Source organism: Parus major, chromosome 11, assembly GCF_001522545.3.
Source record: "Parus major isolate Abel chromosome 11, Parus_major1.1, whole genome shotgun sequence".
Taxonomy (NCBI): Eukaryota; Metazoa; Chordata; class Aves; order Passeriformes; family Paridae; genus Parus; species Parus major.
Genome location: NC_031780.1, coordinates 7,048,459 through 7,072,154, shown reverse-complemented (window position 1 = coordinate 7,072,154; position 23,696 = coordinate 7,048,459). Strand labels below are relative to the sequence as shown.

At 45.5% G+C, this 23,696-nt stretch overlaps 1 protein-coding gene across 2 annotated transcripts; it reads right to left on the bottom strand.

Moving 5' to 3' along the window:
- Positions 1–2,794: 2,794 nt before the first annotated feature.
- ZDHHC1 (zinc finger DHHC-type containing 1) lies at positions 2,795–21,150 on the bottom strand. 2 transcript variants are annotated; one of them, XM_015640409.1, is made up of 11 exons: positions 21,026–21,150; positions 19,685–19,903; positions 17,729–17,904; positions 16,998–17,099; positions 16,042–16,166; positions 15,545–15,703; positions 12,073–12,185; positions 7,209–7,294; positions 6,492–6,585; positions 5,433–5,538; positions 2,795–5,262 (listed from the first exon to the last, which is right to left on the bottom strand). In XM_015640409.1, exons 2-11 carry the CDS (start codon positions 19,901–19,903, stop codon positions 4,727–4,729), a joined length of 1,716 nt encoding a protein of 571 aa, XP_015495895.1. In that variant the 5' UTR covers positions 21,026–21,150; the 3' UTR covers positions 2,795–4,726. The 2 variants fall into 2 exon arrangements, with proteins under 2 accessions (XP_015495895.1, XP_015495896.1); XM_015640410.1 differs by having other exon boundaries at positions 2,795–5,004.
- Between the last annotated feature and the right edge of the window lie 2,546 nt (positions 21,151–23,696).

Sequence of the window (23,696 nt, the reverse complement as noted above, 5' to 3'; positions counted from 1 at the left end):
GACCCAGGTGTGTCATCCCACCTGCAGAAGGTGGGGACAAGTTATAAACTCTCTGCTTTAAGGACAAGGGAATAACTATTGCCACATAGAGGAGGATGGTTAAGTCTTGATGAAGGTAAAGCCTTATCCTTAGCTTGCCCTGCAGCTCCCCACCAAAGCAGGTGTCTGGCTCTGCTTCCAGCTGACAGCTCCAGACAGGAGCCAGGTAATGGCAGCAGGAGCATCAGGCAGGGCTTGGCAGTGGTGGGCAAGCCTGGATCCTCCGAGCCGGCAGCAGGTGGAGGAGGAGTTGGACACGGCAGCTCTTTCTGTAGGAGCTCCAGCTGGTCCTGGGGCTGCAGAGCCCGAGGAGACAAGCAATGGCACACGGGGAGAGCCGGGTAAGGGGGCGCTGAGCCACGGCTGGTGAGCTGCCCACGGGGTCGGGTTGAGCAGGTCAGGTTTCGGTTCCTAAGGGCTGCGGTTTGTTGTGCGTTTGTTGTCACCGTGACAGCCCTGTTGGGATGGAGCATGGTCCTTGGCCGGCTCCCGCTGTTCCTCATGCAGCCCGGAAAAGGAAGCCCGGGAGGAGGCTGTGACTTGGTCCGCAGCCCACGGGACGGGCAGGAATTGACAGGGAGGTTGCACAGGTCCTGTGATGTGGTGGAGGAGCATGCACACGGATCAGTGCTCAGCTCGCCGGGGGACTTTCCCTTCTAATCAGGGTTACGATGTTCCCAGGCTGTCTCCTGCCCCAGGGACATAATGAGCCGAACACTCCAGCGCTCGCCCCAGACAACAGCGAGGCTCACACACAGCTGCATCCCCGAGGTGCAGCTTCGGCTGCTGCGCTGGTTCCTGCTAGGACCGTGTCCTTCTCCCCACCCTCAGACGGGGTTCGGAGGGCTGTGACTGCTCAGGGTTCAGCTCAGAGAGTGCACGAAGCCACAAGCACAACCTCTGGGCACCCTCTGTGCTCACCCTCATCCTCTTTGCCCCTCTCTTCCCCCGAGGCTGGGCACCGCAGCCTCCCGGGACTCGTCCCGTTTCAGGAATGAGTCTCTGGCTCGGCTGTGTCTGGGGTGGGATGAGGTTATGCGGGAACGCCGTTTCTCTAGCGCGAGTTGCTACAAAACAGAGGGAAGTGTTTCGGAGGTTGTGCAATATGTACACGGTCACCCCAGCAACAGCGCGTCCACAAGGCATTAGCGGGGCTTAGCTGCGGCTGCTGAGCGGCGCGATCGGGACCGGGCCGTGCTGGGTCTGTGCCGGCTCCGTGCCGGCTCCGTGCCCGGTCCGTGCTGAGTCCGTGCCACCGAGCACGAGCTGCCGTCGTGCCATGCACAGCACCGGGCACAGGAGCGGGGGGAACGCTCCATCCTCTGGCAGGATCTTCCTTTCCCCCACCCCGCAGCTCCTTGAGATGCTCTCAGGACGCGTCAAAAGCAGCGCAGGAACAGACTCCTACAAATCATTTCCCAAAGGACGGTCCCCTTGCCTTCAAAGAGGAAACAAAGAAACTTGAGTCAGGCTCAAAGACAAAAGTAAGCACGACGCGCATCCCGTGCCAAGGCAGAGGCTTGGAGCAGGCACTGCGGGGCCTGGCACAGCTGCCAGACAATGGCCAGGCACCACGACATGATTTCAAAGGACTGTGGAAAGCTGTCATCCTGCAAATCATTGCTTCTTCCCAATAGAAAGCCACAGTGTCTTGTGGTGGAAACAGCTGGTCCAGGGCACTGCCTGCAGCTGATGGGAGAGTTCACGCTGTGGCAAAATCCTTTTATTCAGTGCTGGAGAATGTGCTTGTCAGACCTCAATGTATCTGCAGTGATGGGGAGCTGAAGGCATCAGGACTTCTGTCAGGACCTCAACCCAGTTCTCTTATGGTCTTGGGCTGCAGCTTGTGGCAATTGCAGCCCTCTGGTGCTGAGCCCAGGACTGCTCTGCCCACATGCTGGACTCTGCAGCAGCACCCCAATGTGACTTGTTCCTTTTGCTTACTGCCATGGGTCTGCTATGGACATTCCTCATAGAGAGCAGCAGAAATACCATTGGCACTTGAATCTGCAGGGTATCAATGTTAAAGGCCCAAGATGGTAAAAGCAAGGTTGGGAAGGAGAGTCCGGGAGCTAAAACAGTCTCAGCCCCAACATTTTCACTCTTGGGTGCCCACTGTGCACCTTCAACAGTGCTCTTTGGATGGGGTTGTTGCACAAACACAGACCCCAGCCAATTTCAATCACCATGTGGCACACATGATCCTCCTGCTGCCCCTGAGGTTTAGGAGATCAGAATCCAAGACTGGCAGTGCTGGGAGCCCATCCTGCTGGAGCCTGGCTCTTGGCTCAGCATCCAGCTGCTCCAATGCACAGACACAGCCTTGCATGTTTGGCAGCCTTGAGTTATTCAGCAGAGTGGAGCAAATGTTCCAGCTGAAGGCAGCAGAAGGATGCCCCTGGACATCTGATAGCCCAGGAAACCCAGTTCCCCTCAGCCCAAAAAGCACAGCAGCCTTTCTGCAGCACAATGCAGAGCTGGCTGGGCCCCCTCCCTCTGATGCTCACCCTGCTCCAGCACAAAAACCAGGCTGGGTTACACAGGAAGAAGGTGGTCTGATCCCTACTCCTCAGGGAAGACACTCCCATCAAACCAAAAAAAGGCCCTGTGGAGAGGGGACTGCTGTCACCCCCATATCAATTACAGTGCTGAGCCCTTCTGGGACTCCAGAGGTTCAGGGAGAAATGAACCAAACAACCTGAGGATCATCAAAGGGGCAGAGCCAGGAATTGATGCAAAAGAAAGGAGGAAACTATTTAGCAAAGAATATAGAAAATTTTATTGTGGCCAGAGCTACCGAAGAGCTCCATACATGATTTTGGGACTGATTCTACATGGACAGAGTGAGGAAACACACAAGGTCTGCTCAGGGGCATCTACTGAAGAGGAATTACCAATACTTTCTGGTGGAGGGACAGCTGGCCTTGGAAAACCATAAGCCCAGCATTGTTGCAGGATGTAATTTCCTTGGACAACAATTGACATGAGGAGAAACAACAGGGAGGATTTTGTCTAAGTGGGACCCATTGGTGAGCAATGCCCTGGTCTCTGCAGACAGCCAGTGTCATGTCTGCTGGTCCACACTCACCTGCTTTTCCAGAGGGTCACACTGCCAGAGGGCACCACTGGCCACAGGCACTGCCCTGCAGCAGGCAGGGAAGCTGCAAGGAGTGTGACCACAGGCCAGCCCTTCCTGCAAACTGACACAAAATTATTTCAACAGCTACATGAGGCTTTGCTTTTTCTGATCAATAGATTGTGTAATTTGATCAAGAGTCAAAGCTCCTCATCCCAGTTCTTTCAGGAGACAAAAATCAGAGAAGAGAAGGGTGGTAAGGCAGCCCTTTAAAACACCTCCAGGTCTTTCTCCCAGGCTACCATCTCCCATCAAGGCTGGGAGTCCAGCCTGCCTGTCCTGTGTTGACAGTGCCCAAAGAGCCTTTGTTCCCAGATCCCCTTTCCTGCTCTGACCCAGCTGCAAGGAATGCTTGCAGACTGAGCTAGACAAGGGGAGAACATCTTAGCTTGACCCTCACAGCACCCTGCTTTGTCCTCTCCTTCCCTAACCTGCACCCACCATAGCCTGGAGAAAGGTCAGTTGTGCCTTCCATGCATCAAAACATTTGGAAGGGTGATGAAGACTCCCCTGTCTGCCTTTTCTTTGCTGGTGCACCTGTTTGTTCACAGCACCAGCAGTGTGCTGTGCTGGTGATGTGTCTGGAAACGTGCATCCAGCCATGCCAGTGCTGCTGCTCAGGGCTGTGCCAAATCCTGTCAGACATGACCATGCTGGTGGCAAAGCCCATGGAGAGGTGTGTGTAGTTGCTGTCTGGGCTCTGAGATTAGCTGGCTGCTAGGCAGATCTGGGCTTGCTGGAAGTCCAGCCTCAGCACTCAGCCAGGAATCTGGAATGGGGCATGCTGCCTGGGGAAGCCACGAGGGCAAGGAGAGCACAGGTGCTGTAGGATGGCAGCCCAGCTCTCTGCAGATCACCCCCAGCACAGGGTGCTGTGGCTTGAGGCACTGGCCATGTGCCCCACTGTCTCCTGTGGGATCTTTCTGTACTACACACACCCCAGGCTTGGCTGTGCACTAAAACAGATTTGGCAGCCCAGGAATTGGAAAGGTTTCAGGGCCTGCTGTGTCCCAAAACTTCTGATGAGAATGCTGCAGCATGGGGCACCCTGGACTGCTGGGAAGGAGGAGCAGGTCAAACTATGCTGCCTTACAGAGAACATGCTGGTGGCAGACTGGGCTTGAGGGTGCACAGTGGAAAGCAGTATAAGGGATGGGGCAATCCTGAGGTTATTCCCTGACCACCTGTTGAAGCCCCTGAGCATGATCCAAAGACTGACAGGATGTAGGCAGATGGAAATACAGCTTTCAGGGTGCAGGGAATGGCAGAGGTGCAGCCTTGTTCTTCCCCATACACTCTGCTGGGAAGTTACTGCAGTACCAGTGAGCAGAGGGCCAAGAGGGGTTGGCCCTTTCCCAGGGAAAGCACTTGAGCTCTCTTGAGCAACAAGCCTACCTTAGGTTTGCCACCTTGCTGCCTCTTGCCTTTGGCTGAGGATGAGAAATGCCCCACTGCAGCCTGACAGCACGTGCACAGTGAGGGGTGAGTCCTGTAGGCCTCTGCACAGCACTAACGCTGCTCCCAAAGGCCATGGCTTTGGAAGGATGATCCCTAGGCCGCTGTGGTGCTTGTCCTTATGTCCTTTGAGCATGGATCATGTGTGCCCACATGCTGCTTGCTGGTGCATTTTCTGTGGTCAGGCTCGGACGTGCTCTCACTGGGCTGGGGCTGAGGGACAAGAGGTTCTCCACTGCTCTTACTTACAAACACAGCAGGAATCTTAGAAAAAAGTTCCAGGTCTCGTTCCACGCGTCTGTCCTGCTGGCAGCTTCTCCTTTTGACCTTGTGCTCAGAATACAGATTCTTCTTCCTGACTCCTCTGGGGTTGTCTGTGGACAAGTGATAATGTTGAGAGTTGCCTGAGTTATTCTTAGGAGGCCCTTGAAGGACAGGGCTCCCAAGGCGAGTGTGAGCCAGAGGAATCTCATCCATGGACTCAGCAGACTTTGAGTGATAGTCAGCTGGGGGTCCTGCTGCCTGGATGAGGCCCATGCTGCTGGGGGACACAGCAGCTCTCAGAGGAAAAGCTGGCACTAAGAGGTGAAGGCTGTGGGAAGGTGAGGTGGCAGCAGCTGTGGCTGGGAATTCTGCAGATGGAAATAAAGGAAAAAAAACCTTAAGGGGAGAGAGATCTCTCAGCCCCACAGAGACATCAACAAGCCCAGGAGCTCTGTTATGGCTGATCCACTAGTGTTAAAGCAAATCATATATATATTTATATAAGATTCAGCAGAGAAGCTGACTGGTGCACTCTCACCTGGGGGATCTGAGAATGAGGGTTGAGGAGAAGCACGTGCTTTAGATCTGCTGTCCATTGCTGAGGAAGAAACTTTCTGCATTTTCTTTCTCCTTTTCTTCTGTTGCTGTGAAAGCAAGTGGCCCAAGAGAAGGGAAGTCACTTCACCAGCCCAAAGTAAGGAGACAATTTTTTCACTTGTTACCTCTTTTTAATTCTTCCTACTTTTAATAACAAGCACTAATTATAACCAAAGTCCAAGAATATTTTACCATTTAAGACTACTACAAAGCAGTAAGAGAGAACAGGCATTTAATGAACACACACCCACATTATCTGCATACAGTGACTCTCTCTGTGTCACCTTTAAGCTCTTGTCTCATAGATCTGGGGGTTGTACTGGTCGCTTGCATTTGTAAAGCCACACGAGAAGAGGGGACCAAAACTCACACAGCACAGGATGTCCCAAGAAAGGGACAGTCTTGTCCCAAATATAGTAGAGGTGAAAACTAATTTTTCTTGCCATCTAGATGGCAAGGCTGATTAATAAGCTTGGAGGAAAGAGGGAAAGCACCACCACCTGCCATTTGAGCAAGAGGAAAGAGCATCTGGATGCAGACACATGAATATCAAGAGCCCAGTCCAAGACTTTGGAGAGCTGTTCCATACACTCGAGCTCCATATCCACACACACCATCTTTCCCTGGGCAGGTGCTTTATCTGAACATTTAAACTGTTGGATTTTGCTCTACAGAAACATGCAGAGCTTCTTACATCAACAAAGCTATACAGTCAGAGTCACTGAGCTGCACTGGGGCAGCAAGGCATTGGATTACAGCTGTATTACAGCTGTGAGCTTATGAGGGAACTGTAGGATAGCTCTGACCATGCCTGTGAGCAGAGACAGGAGAACATCACCCAGATCTGGTGACTGCAGGGCACAGCCACACCTGCAGCCACACACTGAGGGGAGGCAGAGTCTGTGTGAGCAGGGGTAAGCACAGCCTGCTCTAGAGTGAGTGTGCCCGAGCACCTGGATGGGTGCCAGCAGCAGGTTGGTGTGTGGAAAATCCTCCTTACCTGGGAAGGGGGGACAGAGTGAAGAGATGAGGACTCAGAGGATGAGCTCTGCTTGGGGTCACTCTCTTGGTTATGGACATAGAGCTTTGGAAAGCTAAAACACAGCAGACACACAAGGTGATTCCCTATGACAGGACTCAAGTCTGATGCCCTCTGCCTGCACGTACAGAACAGGCTGATCACAACCTCCCCTGTCTCACACAGCATCCCCAGCAAAACTGCAGGGGAATTCTTCCTGCACAATTTGCAAAATAAAAAGGAAATTAGGGACACAAGTTCACAGAAAAGGAGTAATTAAGAAACAAGGATCCTGTTTTCCCATGAGTGCTTGCCTGTGTAATAAACTTCCAACTGTTGTGATACATTTCTCCACAACCTGAAATCATGTAATTATAATGAGCTCAACAGAGGAGTCACAGGACAAATCAGCCAGCCTTAATGTAATTTTAATATAAAACAATTAATAGAAAATTATTTAATATAAAGCAGCCTAATGAGAGTATTCTAGGAATTATATTTTCCCAGGAGTGGGAAGACAAGTATTCCTACAGGTATCTACCCTCCTGAAACACAAAGATTTCACCATACCTTGCTGCAAACACTGGTGCTCCCTATCCTTCTTAGTACTTTTGTCTTAGGGCCCATCAGTGACCTTGACAGCAATTTCCCATTCACCACACATGCTGCTGGGAGAATCTTATCCTCAACTTTTCTCACCTTTTTCCTGAAGTTACTGATGAGAATTCTTCTACTTGAATTCCAGGGTCTCTACAGCCGGGATTACCTGACAATAAGTCTGCTTCCTGGGGGAAAAAAAAGAATATTTTCACACTAATACAAACACAGAGGGGAGAAGATGGATTTTCATTACAGGTGCACTCTTTCTCCTCATGCCAGACATCTTTTGTCATTACAAGTAGCACACACAGCAGTAAACTGATGCTTAAGAAGATGGAAAACCAAGATTGGCACAATTAGAAGTCCATGATTAATTTGTTTAGTCCAGCCAGTGTTTCATGTGACTCAAAACCAAATCACACTTACAGAAGTCAGCTCAGTCATTTCTTGGGACCACACTTAAAGTTTAAAGCTTCCATTAGTTACACAGTTCAATCTGAGGAGCTCCGCAGTGAATGCAAAAAAATGTCTTTTAAATGCAAAACGGAGGTGAGGAAGGTGGAAGCATGAAATATACAGGAAAAACATAAAGTATTTTCTATTTCTTGTGTGACCCTGTATGGCTAAGACCTGCTGATTTTGAAAAATGAGTGTGATATATTGCTTATTTGCCTCAGGTATGGACAAACTCAGAGTAATGACAGTTTAACTTGAAAACTGCATATTTTCAGAAACATTTTAAGAATAAACCTCCTAAATCTAAGTGCTGCATTACAGGAAAGGACCCCAGTCCTCCCTCAAAAACATCTTAACCCAGTTAAGATGGTCAGAGTACCAAGGAATGAAGGGTATGAAGCCCTGTTATCAAAAAAGGATAAACCATGCTCAGAAGAACCTTTACACCACTTATCAGCTGCTGTTAAACTTGAATAACCAACAAGGGAACTTCCTCATAAGTATTTCACTGTGCAGTGACTATAAAGATATTTTAGAGTAACTTTCAGGTTAAGATGGAAGGATTTAAAATATGATAGGCATTAGCTTCAAAAATAGCTAAAACAAGCTCATGAAGACCTATTTTTCTGAACAGCCTGATCAGCAAATTTGAGAAAATGAAGTCAAAGTTGGACATGGCACAAATGGGTTCCTGAGAGATCCAGGGCCTCTGCACTTCAACGAATTCATAAACAATCAACAAAAGAGCAGAGCAGTGAGAAGCCTGGTGATGCCACTCCCTGATGTAAGGCATTAAAAATGAAAGCCAGCCACAAAGAGCTGCGGAAGATCTTTGCAATATTGAATTACAGGGTGGTAAATGGCACAAAAAAAATCAATATTGCTAGAGGTAAAGATGGAAAGTGAAGCATGTGAGAAAAGCAGTGTAAACTTTATATACAAAGCAGCAGTCTCTAAAATAGAAAATAATTAACCGAGCTGTACATTCAGTGGCAGACAAGAAATCATTTCAGATGTTAGGAACAAAAAGAAAAGGCAAATAAAAAGAGAAAAAAATAATAATTTCAGCTGTTTTAGGGGTGGTAACATAATATCTGAAGGGAATTGGTTTAGGAATTAAAAATATGACTTTCTGATTTAAAAATTTATCCAAATGCAAGATTAATAATCTGCAGAAATTTACTACACGTATTTTAATTGGAACTTGTAACTCAAGTCAGATCATCATTTATCACCAACTGAGCACGAAGTGTGCACAAATGTCTCCTCAAAGCTCCTTGGGACATTTACAATCAAGATTTTCATTCAGGCCACATGCACCTGAGTCATGAGGGGAGGAGACCAGGCACAAGTCTTGTGTCACTGGGAGTGGACAGGCAGGAGATGCAGGTCTTTTCAGAGGGAAGCAGATTATGGCTGAAACGAGCTGAAAGGACATCCCACTGCACAGAATTACTGAAAACAATCAGGACTCAATGTTCACAGCACATAAACAGGACTGCAGGACTGGCATTTCAAGGGAGTTTAATAAATGATTCATCTTGAGAGTAACGGGGACAATTTCTTTCCAAGCAGGGAATGAAAGAGCCTTTTTAAATCCATTTTGTTCATTTCAGCCTTCTATAAATAATGTAGAACCAAAGCAGCCACATAAATGAAAGTAAAGCATTAGAGCTGATTAGGAAAACAAATGAGACTCAATCAGTAGAAAATACAATGTTCTCTCACAGTGTGGCACAAGCCACAGCCACAGCACAGAGTCCAAGCCTCCCTCTGCTCCCAGGCATTTAGCAGGAGATTCAGAATCCTTCCACTGAAGCATCAAGACAAGCCATCCTTTGCAGCTGGACTGCCAAGATTCAGCTGCTGCTCCTGCTGAAAGCAGACTGCTGGACAGACTGCCCAAGTTCTGCCCCATGCAAATCCTGGCCATGTTCACCAAATTTCAGCTGTGACCAAACTAAGGTCCATGGTTTACAAGCCCAGGATGGATTCAGCTCCCTTGCCCAGTGCAGCTGCCCTTATCAACCACTTCAGTGTCAGGAAGTGCCCTGAAGTGCTGTCTGCCTGGAGGGGAAGCAAAATTGAACAGGAAAAAAAATGTTTTTGTCCCAAGGAAAGTGGGTCTATTGCAAATGTTTAGGATGAGAGTGAATACTAAGTTGGTCTTACATTGACATTGGAAGAAAGAAACAGTACTGAAAATGTAAGGGAAGCTGAGTAAAAACTGTGTTTAGTATTTAAAATCAAACCCTACCAATCTGAATCAGTTTCCAAAGCAAGTTCAAAGCTTTAGGAATGTGAGAAGAATCACATCCCAGCTGGCCTCATATGAAAGTCAGCTCCTCTCTGGCATGAATGCAATTATGCATTTAAGCATAGGGTTTGGTTTAGTTTATATTTCTTTGGACTGCAAATGACTACAGAAAAAAATGGTTACTTGCACATCCTGCTTTAGGTATGTTAATAGAAGCAAAGGCTCAATGTGTCCAACTGTTTTGCATTTTTGTGACATCTGAACCACTTAAATGTGCAAAACTGGGGCTCTTACTTTGTGTATCCTACAAGTACATAAGAATCCTTTATCCTGAACAAGAATCCTTTAACCTGAACATAGCCGAAGACTTAACCACAGACCAACATTGAAAACTGAAGCCAAAACCAACACTCAAGCTTGAAAAAGGCTCAGAAGCAAGCATTAAAGGGGAAATGCATGTTTCTTCTTAGTCCCTAAAATGAATGAACAGTTCAGACAAAAGTGGGAAGAGGATGATTTCCATTTTATGCTTACAACATGTTGGATCAATTACAAAGGGTTGCAGTGTTCAAGCTAAAGAAGGCTGTATTCAACACAGCATACAAAAGGCAAGTCACTTGGTGTCCTCCTACTCCAATCTATTTGTTTGTGTTTATCTCTGGTTGCTATGTAAGAAACAAGGAAAATCTGGTGGGTTAACATTTTTCCTAACAATGTTACTGGGCATCATCCAGTCTTTCTCGTTCCCCAAGGTCCTAACTGTAATCCTGAAACACCAAATTCCTTTTCACCCTGCTCCTTCCAGGCTTGCTGCTTCAAATTAATCATATTCACACATATCTAGGTAAGAACCAATGCAGACAGAACATCACTGAATGCCAACATCCCAAATGTGCACACGCACGTGAAGTCCACCCCTGTTCAAATACCTTTCCAGTATCAATTAAAATCCAGTCACTAGATGATTAGAGCTAATGCTTTATTATTGTTTTAATTTGCATAGTAAGCAAAGCTCTGTGAAATGAAGTGCCAAATATTTTTGTTGTTATGGAAACCTCTGTTTAAACTGAAAGTTCTACTTTTCCAAAACAGTAAAAAATATATATGAAAAGCTAGGGACTTCATATTATACAAAACTGAATGAGCTCACTTTCCCCTTTGCTTTGATAGGAAAGAACTATGGATGAATCCAGAGATATCCCAGTATCTCTACAGACAATACTTGGATGATGCTTGTATTTAATTAATTTCTTATGAAATATAAAACTGTTTGTATAGCAGATAACTTATTTGCATAAAATTAAAAGTTACACATGACTGAGAATCACAGAATAATTTAGACTAGGAAGAACTTCTGGAAGTTTCTAGTTCAAGCCCCTATTGAAGTCAGTACAGAATGTGTCCAGTCAAAATTTGAGTTAATCCAATAATTTATTTTGCCTTGTAACAAAATAAATTATACTGAACCTATCAATTCAGAGCCTGATATATTTGCCTCTGCAGAGTCTAGCAGCATTTAAGAGCTTGTAGAACTCAGTTTACAGAGATATAGATTAACATTGTGGTAATAACAAGGACCCTTATTATACAGACTCATTTAAAAGAAAAGCAGATATCAGGGTAATTTCTGAAAAACTGCTGTCCTTTTCACTTTCAACATGGTTAAATTACTGGTATTATTAGCTGCTCAGTGATTAGCCCACAGTTTCTCCAGCCCTAGAGCCCGTCACATTTGAAGTCATGACACAAACTCCCAAGATGTGCTGTGCCACCCAAACAGATGGTCCTGTCTTTTTCAGGGAAAGGATTTTTCCACTCTTCAGTCACCCTCATTCGTGCTGAGCCAGGCATTTATGTGACTGCTTGGTGAACCGAATGGGAGAGAGCTGGGCCAGCCCAACTATTTTTTTAATAACGTTTATTGTTACTCAGATGAGTTCCCCCACCCTGTCCTAATGAACAGCTGTGCTGGCAGAAGACACAAGATAGTGCAGGGCCCAAAACAAGTGGTGGAGGAAGAGAGTGGGTGGGATTGATTCCTTTGAAAGCAGTACTTGCTTATACCTCAAGTGTTCATGGAATGGCAGGCCTTGCACTCCTTCACATCCTACTCAACTCCATCAAAGTACCTCTGAAGTTTTATCTCTAGCTACTGTCTTTAAAATATAGAGCTCAAGAAAGTGAAGCAAAGTTTACACAGTGAATGAGCAAGGCTGCTTTTGGGAAAAGGACTGAAAGTAGGATGAGTACCTGACTGGGTCTCACTTGGGAGGAAGAAGACTCCTGTTTCTTGTCTACCTTGTCTGGCTGCTGCTGGGGACGCTGCTGCAGGATGTACTCATACGTAGTCAGCTTGTGCCACACTGAAAGGGAAGAAAGGGATCTGTCAGCACAGGAAAGGCCCTCCCTGATTGCTCTTATACAAACAGTCTGGACAACTATATTCAAATAGTAACTATAAACATGAAGAAACTGATAACCCAAGCCAAAAGTACTGTACATCCTCCTATATCCTTTATTGTCACCATCACAATGCTTTCTTATAGTCTTGCTATTCTAAAGTGTCCTAGAATGGTACAGCCTTCTATACTGTAGTAATTTGTTCAGTTCATTTCAGGGCAAATGCAAATCTGTACTGTACAAACAGCTTTATGAGCAATCAGAAGTTGCTAAATGGAGAGAAGAAACTGAGCAGGTTAATGTGTCCTGTAGTAATTGAGACACTTAATGTGCAAACCAGTGAGCATCAACTGCACAGCTTGCCTCATGCCAAACAGCTGTGCCCGGAGCTCACATGTCCCTGACTTTATGAGCTCTCCAGGTCCCCAGGCAAACACATCTGCTTCCATGAATGACCAAAAGCATGTGACATTTCTGAGCAACTTGGATTCTTCATGAGACCCAAAAGAGTCCAAAACACAGACATTCTTCCCATAATGACCTTAAGTATTTTTGAAGAATAAACCCCAGAAATGGATGCTGAAGGGTTTTAGTGCACAGCCTGGGAGTTATTCCTCCTGTTTTACAGAAGCACAGAAGTTAAAGCAGATGCCTAGGATCATCTGGACTAAAATCCTCACTCTGCCTGAAGACATTTATAGCACTGATATCTTACCCCTCAAGACCATGCCCTGAACACAGGACTACTTCATAGAGAAGTGGGGGAGAGCAGAGGAGAGGTGCATCACTGCTAAAGCAATCACCTTATGAAGAAATAAAAATTCAGGATCCATTTGGCCAAGAAGAGAGAACATAGAGATGAATGTGAGTCTGCAGCCAAGTGATTACTTAACAGGGACAGTGCAGGGTGATGGCAAGTGCTCCTAGAATGGCACCCTTTGCTTTCTTTAAAAAACAGACTGTTGCTTCATAAGCAAAGGCTTATTAACCATTTTTAAATTGGATTATATTGGTTTCTGAATACTTACAGTGTAACTTTTAAAACATTTTAATAGAGCTATTTAGTTAAAATACTACATTTTTGAGATAGCACTGCAGCACATAACATGCAAAATATAATCAGTCTGTGAATAACCCTATATCCTTTCCTATATTGCCTACTACTTTTTTTCTTTTTATTCTGCTATCAGCCTCTTGGTACTGAAGAAGAAAAAATATCTTCCCTCCAAGCTTCTGAAGTGCCATGCTTCATCAAATGCCTCCAGAACTGAGTCTGAATCAAGACTAGTAATTTTGAATATATGGACCTACTATTCTGAGAATAACCTGCTTTCTTTGAGTGATCATAGTGAGCAATTAAGATCTAGAGAGTAACACTGAAATTTTCACTGCACTTGTAACAAAACTAGATACTACATTTTAATAGTCATATGTGACTTAAGCCTTTTTTTAACAGGAAGCCTAAGGACCATACTCACATGGGTGCTATTTAATTTCTGTAATTTAATTATTGAAATACAAAAGGGTATATGAAAAAATACTGATCAACAATAATTACATTTGAATTTGTGTATTTCAAGTCCCAAAAGAGGGAAGACAGCTCATTAAAACACTGCCTACCGTAAAACATTCAGAGGAGACTATTGACAATCACAGGTATGAAACAAGAGGAGTTTAAGTTCAGACATACTTTGTCTGTGTCCCTGAAACCCAGCAGTAAGTGCAAATGCAGTGGTAAGTGCAATCCATACTCATATGCAGCACACAATAAAGACTTCAGTGTGGGGACACCCCTCCTTTAAAGCAAGGGCTTACACACGACATTCTGCATAGCTGGGAACAGTTTCATTAGGGCAGCAGATTATAATGTAATAAAACTTTAAAAACATTAGCAATAATTCTGTGTCCACATAAGATGGAAGATAAAGATTGAAAATTGGGTCAAAAGTAGAAGTTAATTTGGCTCTAAATCTATTCTCAAAGAGGAAAAATAATCACCCCAAGACAAGAGCAGCAAAATGTCCCCCAAGCCCAGAGCAGGACTAGTGGCACACACAGAGGTTTCTGTCTGACAGATAACACAGGTCATTATCTCAGACAGGGAGCACCCTCTTGTGGAAGCTGCACACAAGGACGGGACAAATACCACTCAGGACTAAACAGAATAATCCTTTTCACTCAGAAGAAACCTTCCTGGAGCTTTGTTATGCTTTTTGTCTTTAAAAAGTGCTAGATCAAACTTTCAAATCTCTAGGCAGTGCCATTAACCCAGAAAAGCCAGCTGTCAGTTCTGCCAAGGAAGTAAAATTGCAGTGTGTCCAAATTTCAGTTAAACTCAAAGAGGCTCTAGAAGAAAATGATGATCAGTGTCCTCACTGAGTGCACTGTCCATGCCAGCTGGGGAACACTCACCTATCAAACACTACCCTCCAGCAGTGCAACTGTTTTGCTTCTGGAGCCGTGCTGGTTTGTGCTGACCTAGTTTGGGTTGGCATCTGCAGGTCCGTTAACTGAGAACCTGAAAATCCATCCAAGGATCCTCTGTAAGGGCTGTTCTCACTTCTCTTCTACCACATCCCTTCTTTCCTACTTTTGGCACCACCAACTACTGCAAATGTAAGCTCTTTCCCTACCATGACTTTCAGCAGCAGCCAAAAAGCATTGGCTTAATTTTAGACGATGGCTGAAAAAAAGTTTTTGATGTCCATCTCTTCATAAACAAACAAGAATATCCTTTCTTGACAGAGCAACAAGCAGTTGATCTAGAGATGCCTTTCTGAAAGCCTCTTCCTCTGAATTCCACAAATCTTCTTATATCAACATGGTACAATTTCCATAAAGGGACCTTAACCTGGATGGCAGTGCTTCAATCAGAAATTTAGCTCCGTACATCCACATTTCTCTGGGGTAAGGGAAAACACCGGCTCCCTCACACAACAGAAGCACTGGGGAGCACAGTGAGGAGACTCACAAAGGCCATATGCAGAGTCAATCTGAATCTGCCATTGCTGGCACCAAGCTGAGATTGACCAGTTCATCCCACTTGGCCTCTCCAAAACCCTTCCACATGCTGTCAGTTTCAGGATAACATGGCTGCAGAGGCCCAGTATAAACTCCAAATTACATATGCACTGATAAGCCTACCTGGTACAGGGGAGAACTCAGAAATATAATGTTAAATCCAAATTTTGCACATTTTCAATGGCAATCTTGCACAGTGGGTGTATATTAGTTACATGGGTGAACACGCAGTGAATGCAGGATGAGTAGAAGATAAGCAAAAATGAAATGGGGGTGCAGATGACAGGAACAAAATACCTACAGAGATAGATGTGAAAGGTCAAGAGGTGGCCCAGCAAGATCATGGTCACTAGGCTCAGAAGAATAAAAATCCCAGCTGTCACCAAAATGGCAGGTGCCCGAGTCTCAACAGGAGATGCAGGAAGAAACACAAACCAGCGGTCCATGTGGTTCCTCAAAGCTATAAAACAAAGAGAGTTGGAGGTAAATAGATTGTCTGAGTATGAATTATCTCTAAATAAACTTTACAGCTGGAAATTCTGTTAACTCAAAAGTAGCAGCAGACCCATTATGCACTGGAGGCCCAAGAAATCTGGTGCCTGCAGGGCTTTTAGGAAGAGCAATTAGCTCTGTAAGGAAAGACATTCCATCCAGCTGAGCAGAGGTACCCTAACAGAAATATCAAATTGAAACAGTAAGGAATGGAGTTCCTCCTCTGTGGAAGAGCTCACAGAATCCAAACCCTCATCAAGATATGCTGGCTGATTCCCAGGATGCTCATGTGAAGCACTGCTGTACCATCGAAGTGCTGGTCAGAGCGAAGCACTGTGGGGTCGACGAAGAACTCCACAAAGACGTAGAAAGCGATGAGCAGCAGAAGCCCCAGGCCCAGAAGGGCAGACAGCACACTATTCAAAAAGAGCCTGCCAGGAAAGGGAGAGGTCTCAGTGGCTTCAATAACATCACACATATAATTCAATATCCCAGCCTCTAATAAAGATATAGACAGTTACCTCAAATTACTGTCACGCTTTCTTACACTTATGATAGATACCGCTGAACAGCTTTACTTATTATTTGTTACTCTGAGAGGCTAAATTGTTACCCTTTAGTGCAACCATGGTTACAAAACAATCAAGTATATCCAGGACAGACAAAGCTCCCTAAACAAAATCTGAAGGCAGTGTAACATGGTACCTAGCAACATCACTTTGCTTTCCATGGGGTTTAAGTACAGGAAAGTAAATTGAGAAGCATCAATGACAGTCTCCTTATTGTTACCTCAAACCTTGCATGGATGAGAGATCCTTATATGCTGCTGTGACTCCTGCCAACTGGCAAGTCTTGTTAGGGAAAGCACATGATCTGGATGTGAGTTGTTTCAAAGTGGAACAGCACCATCATGGTTCCATTCCTACTCCAGCTTTCAGAAGCACTAATGACACCAAATTAACATCCTGTAAGCTTTTGCTAATTCCAAGTAATAATTCTATGATCTCTGTTTTTACTTACAGATGTTCAGCTACAACATTCTAAGCTTAGGAATTTTATCCTTGGTTATTTGAATGTCATGATTATGCTTGTATTTTCCATCTAGTTTTCTCATGACTGATTCTATTCAGCCAGGGGATAAAATAAAAATGGTTCTGTGTGGCTAAGTACAGGCTGGACTGAGATACAGAAGAACTTTGGAAAGAGAAGGAGCCACATCATTGATGCAGTGTTGTGCTTCTGTCACAATGCCAAGCCCTTACCAGTAATTCCTCTCTCCCACACAGTTGTTGAGCCATTTGCAGTGATGATCAAAGCCACACACACACTTGTTGCAAGTTCCACAGTGCTTTGACTTGGCACTCCTGCCAAAGAAAGGGTGGCATTAGCATGGCAGCTCATTACTATGATTTTTCAGTGACTCAAACACAGGTGGATGCAGCAGCAGAGATCCTGATAATAGTGAGTAAACCTTCTGCATCAGGAGTACTTCATCTCTCAAACTTATCTGTCACTACTGGACCACAGTCCCAAACACTACAAAATTTGCCTTTCAATGCACTGCATGATTTTTAATTTGGAGATTGTTGAGTTCTTATTTGAATCCCTTCAGCAGTACTACAGAGTTTGATCTTAATGCCTGCCCTCCAAGCATTTCCTGCAACTGGCCAGCATCCAGCCAGAGACAGGCACACACACACACACAAACACACACACACTAATTACACACTGTTAGGTAAAACACCAACACTTAGTGAACATGGCACACTACAGCCTTCTCCTCACAAGGTAAGCAATGAAACAAAACACAGAACTCTGTGCACATTTGACAGAAAGCCCCTACCCAACCATCTGAACCCTGCCACAGGATGAAGCTTAACTTGCACTGTAGCTCCTCAAGGGTTCAATTTCAAATCTTATAGTCTGACATTAAGGACTAATGGTGAAATGCAATGCTGAAGAACACAGAGCAGTAGAAAGAAAAGATACTTACACATCTACATCACAGACATAGCAGTGATGGTTCTCAATGACATGTGCATGTTGGTTACGGTTGAAGGTGGACAGAGGCCCCAGATAGTTTTTTTCTCGCACATTTGCATCCGCAGGATCAATGGAAACTGCAGTAAGATGAACAACTAAATGATAGATAAAACACACTCCTGGACACTGAAACACACAGTTAAGGATTTAACATGTCTTTGAATCCTTAATACATGAATCCCACACAGATGAGAAATGTATGGCATAGAATTAGAAATTGCTACATAACTGATTGTAGCACATTAATCTGAGCTTTACTGATTGAGACATTTGCCTTGTAATAAATATTCCCTGGAAAAAGATAACTAAATCTACAGGAACATCCCTCCTCATTATGTGCTACTCTGCCTTGCAGAAGTGTCCCTCCTAGCACAGGGTGTTTTTAAAATTTACCTTTACTTACTAGAATCTGACCACAAGTACAGACTGCTGACATAGATCCAAGTTTCTTAGTCCATACAGACTCCTTGGAAAGGAGTGTGGTTAAGGCTGTGCACATGCTCTTTCACTGGACCAGACTTCCAAGGAAAACAAGGTCACATCACAGAAGTAGTATTGATTACCTTGCTTGCTTTTTCATTAGAATCCCAAGGAAGAGGAGCACACCTTTAAAGCATGCTCCTACAAAGGATCCAGGGTTTGTCATTGTTTCTAGACACCCAGATGTGCACATCACTGATCATACTAATAGCCATGGAAAATAGATCAGTGTAGTAAGTTAAAAAAGGAGGCCTCTGAGAGGTCCAGCTCATTGGAGCTCTGATGGCTGGTGGAGCAGATCAGGAGGGGATTTGCCTTTGACACAAAGGAGACACTAGTGCTTTATGAACTGGAAGTAAAACTGGAAATATTAATCTGTTGAATTAAGAGTAACTTTAGATTGCATTATTAAGATATTTGGTAGACAAATTCACAAGGTTTGAACTGTGATAATAGTGAGGATTTGAGCAAGCTAAGTAGATGTAAGTCCACTGAGCTAATTATATTAATGTCTAAATCATGCAGGTGTTAAAAACTATAACAATCATAAGCAAAATCATCCCAAACATATCAAAGACTTAGAGGCATCTGTGCCAGATGTATAAATTATGTAAGTGCACACCCCATCTCTTTAGAACAAGGTCTGGTCTTGAGGAAGTTCCTTCCCTGGGCACAGGTGATAGTACAGGTGGCACTGGGAGTACTGGGAGCACTGGGATCGCACCCCAACTGCTCCAGGCTGAACAAGCCAAGTGTCCTCAGATGCTTCTCCTCTAGACCCTTCACTGTCCTCGTTAGATGTGTATACTAAATTGCTGCTTAAGACTGTCCCATGAGAGACCTCTCCTCTGAGGCTCACACCACATCACCTTGTCGTTCACTCACAGATTTTCTACTGAACACAGGAGAGTGCCCAGAGAGCACATCCACCGTGAGCCATCACAAACAACCCACCATACAACCACGAGCATGTCAAGCTGCCCTTTCATGGCTCACCCAGTCAGCACAGAGAGGTGGGGCTGCCTTCACAACAAGGATGTTTAAGGAGGGGCTTTTTTCGTAGGACTTCCCTCAAACCGTGCAGCACACTTGTAGAAGAATAATATAAAGCAAAGGAGACACATAGACAGAAGCAGGCAGCAGAAGAGCATGGGAGGCAAAGGTAACAACCTTAATGGAGACTGATGAAGGAGACAAGCAGAACATCAGTGACCTAAAGTGAAGCTCTCAAAGCAGGAGACCTGCTTTTTACACCTGTTTTTTATAGTCAGGAGATGATCAAGATGATGGTTACATTCAGAGAAGTATTCTGGCTCAGGCACTTTTCTCCGATGCTTCCTGCACTACCTAACAAGTGCAGTTAAACCCCCCTCAGTGATAGTTTGTACCAGCCCATGTTCTCCCCAGCCAAGATATCCAAGGATACGATGTAACCAGCGGGCAGCCAGTGGCGGGGCAGGAGAGGAACCAGGATTCCAAAGCCAACCAGCGCAAAGAAGAGGAACAGCAGCCAGGCAATGATCTGGAACAGGTGCAGGGGCCAGCTCCAGCCATTTCTTCGAGCACGTTGGACCTTCACCTCAGGAACAGCTTCACCCAAATCCTCTGGAACTATCTTATTATGAGGTTTATTGCAGATATTCATCTACAGAAATAAAAAATGGAAAACAAAAATATGTGATACTATGTATCTGGTGCTGGAGAGATTCTCCAAGACAGAAGTTAGAGACTAAAATGATGACACACATGTGAAGAGAAACAGCCCTGAGCTCACAAGCAGTTTCTCCTTTTTTCAGCTTTTGGTGGATTATTAGATACTGCTTTTCACTTGCCACAGGGCCAGGAGAGTTTCTAACAACAGAGAGCTGGGCTGCTCTGCTTCACAGAAAACTTGAGGTAGCAGAGAGAGCAAACCAGGCAATTGATCAGGGGCAGCATCACAAAACCAACACAGAGGAGCTCTGCTGGACCTGAGGTGACTCAAGGTACCTCTGCACCACTCTCATCCTTCCTCAGTAACTAAAGAGGATGTGAAATTAACATCTAACATGACAAACAACTTCAATTAGTTTGATTAACATGCACAGGAGAGTGATAAAAGAAAAGGAGGAGGTCTCTGGTTCATTTGTGGTATTTTTGATAATGGTTCCAGTGCCAGAACAATTCCACAGGGCTGGAAGAGAGCAAGCACGGCAATGTGCTGAAAGAGTGAGCAGGACAGTTCCAATGTTGGTATGCAAACAGCCCTTCAGTCCCTGGCAAAGGGCTGGAAATGTCTTTTTGGGTCAACTGGTAGAGGAGTAAGACTAGCAGAGAATATAATTTATGTTCATCAGTGCATCATGGTCTTATCAACAAGTAGGCTGGAATAAAAAATTCCTAACTTCACCCTTTGAAGTAATTAGCAGTATCAGCCTGCATTCATCATTTAAGTTGCTACATGGCAAGTGGCTCATCACTGATGAGAAATCATTACCAATCATGTCATCTTTTTTTCATTAGGCTGTGGAAAACTTGTTCGTGCATCACTTTGAGCTACCTGTTACAAAGCCCGCAGTGGGTATGGCCCGCATGCCTTTATACCCAGTTCCAGAAAACACTGAATATAAAAAACAGAGCATGAAGTCACTATCGGGGTAGACACAGAGAGGCACCGGGACGTAAGAGCAAGCATCAAGGACCGAGCCGGGTGAGCGGTTTCCCGGGCAGCCACTCTGATGAGAGCCGCGTAGACCCCTCCTGCACTCCACCACCTCCCATCCCTCACCTTCTCCCCGCAGAAGCGGTTGACAGCGGCCCTGGCCCCGCCTCATGCCCAGGCAGGGCGGGGGGCCCCCGGCTGAGGCCTCCACGGCAGCTCCCGGCGCCTCCGCGGGCCTCGGGCCGCTGGGCCCGTCGCCATGGCAACAGCTACGGCGGCGCGCAGGGGGCAAAAGGCACCGGGCGCGATCGTTCTGGGAGGACATTTATTATATATTATTAAATAATTATTATTATTATTATTACTATTATTATTATTATTAAATTATAATTTAATTATAATTATATATAGAATATAATTATATATAGAATAGAATAGAATAGAATAGAATAATATTTTATATATATATGATATATATTATATAATTATGTATAATATATATAATATAATTATATTACTTATAATTAAATATACTTTGATTATAATTATTAAATTATCATTATGATTTAATTCCATATTCAATCGACCTACCTTTATAGCATGAAAATTTAGTATTTTTGGGTTATATATATATATATATATATAACCCAATGTAAATCTGAATATATATATATATATATATATTCAGATTTACATTGTGGCATAATCAGGCTGCAGAATTTTACTGGGGAGTTTGGAATTTTACTCGAGGTTTTGCTGTGCTCTGTGCTTAAGTAAAACAAAGTAAAGGACATGGAACTAAGGATTGCCTTATCAGTGATAAGGATATTCCTGGGCAACCAGGATAACATTGCATTTGATGGATTTGAAACACTCCTAGCGTTGTCTGGCATCAGTAATTCCAGCAAGACAGTTTCCAGGGATGCCTGGATCATGGAATCAGAGTTTATCCTGAGTTGGAAGGGATCCACAAGGAACATCAAATCCAACTCCTGACCCTGCACAGGACTACCCCAAAAATCATACCGTGTGTCTGAGAGCATTGTGCAAATGCTTCCTGAAGTCTGGCAGGCTTGGTGCTGCAACCATTTCATTTTAGTGCATCATCAGACAAGCAGCAAGAACACAGGGAAAACAGAATCACAGAAGCAGTAAGGTTGGAAAAGATCTCCAAGATCATTGAGTCCAACCACTAACCCAGAACTGCTTTGTTCACCACCAAACCATGTCCCCAGGTACCACATCCACACACCTTATGAACACCTCCTGGGATGATGGTTTCACCACTGTCTGGCAGCCTGTCTCAGCCACCTTTTCCATGAAGAAATTTTCCCTAATATCTAAGTTAAACCTTGTTCTTGGGTTACAGTATAGCACAACTTGAGGCCGTTTCCTCTTGTTCTATCATTTGTTACCTGGGAGAAGAACCCGACCCCCCCGCTCCACCCTCCTGTGAGGGAGTTGTTGAGTGATAAGGTCCCCCCTGAGCCTCCTTTTCTCCAGGCTAAGCCCTCCCAGCTCCGTCATCAGCTCCTCACCAGACTTCTGCTTCAGACCTTCCCCAGCTCCACTGCCCTTCTCTGGGCTCGCTACACCACCTCTGTGTCCTTCTCCTAGTGAACTTTACAAGCCTTTATTGTCCTTAGCAGTCAGTGATGTGTTAGTGCCTAATCCAGTGGTACCTGAAGGTTTCAAGTGCAGAAGAAAACCTGCGCAAGAACCCCGTTTGTGGTGTCCATTTTGGCTGGGACAACCTTATGTACAGGATAAATATTTACCCCCTAATTTCCTACTTTGCGTCGCAGCCCGCCGCCGCAGTGGGCAGGGGCCAGCTGTGGATTTTGGTGACGCAGCCCTGCCGCCCCCCGGCCCAGCCAGCACCTCTGCCATCCCTGGGGAGGATTTTCCGCCTCGTCCGGAGGAGCAGCCGTGCGGAGCCGGGGAATAAGGAGCTCTTTATGGGCCGCCCGCGGGCTGCGCACAGCGGCTGCTTTGTGCGAGGACACTCACCTAAGAAGGGTTCTGTGTGCGAAGTGAAGGGCGTCCCGGAGGCGGCGTGTCCTTTGCTGGCTGTCCCCAAAGGCCCTTGTCACCTTTTCAACCCCCGGCTGCTCTCCCTGCACAGGGCTCTGGCCATGCTGGCGGTGACAGAGGGTAACCAAGGAGTGTGGAGTGCTGTGCCCCGTTTGTTCTCACAGCCCACCCTCCTTGAGATGGGTGCAGGGGCACAGCTCGAGTGCTTGGAAAGCTGGGGAGCTGCAGTTGTGACCAGCCATGTGCTCGGCTCCTGTCAGAGCTGTTGCAGAGGGAATTCTCCTGGACACAAGGAAGCACAGCCTCTGCCATCATCCCCTGCTCACCAGCGCCAGGGAGCCCTGCTGCGCTTTCCAGGCACCACCAAGGCAGCTGAGGACAGTCTTGGCTGTTCAGGGCAGCATGCTGGAAATTGTGCCTGCCTGTGGCAGGGGAGCTGGCACAAGATGATCCCTTCCAACCCAAACCATTCTGTGATTCTCTGTTTAGCCCATCTCCCATTTTTATGCTGGGGAACTCTTCAGTGTGGCCCCAGGGACAGCGGTGCTGGAAGGGACTTAGATTCTGCATGACCCTGGATGGGCTTGGTAGCTCTATTGGCATCCCAAGCTCTGAAAGGTGACCCTGCCATTAGCACAGCCACCAGCTGTGCCCAGGAGCCTTAGCCCAGGAGGACAAAATATAGAGAAAGAACAATACCCTTCCTACAGCCACTTTTTTTTTATTAGAGATTACAAGATACAAGATGAATCTGCGTGCCAAG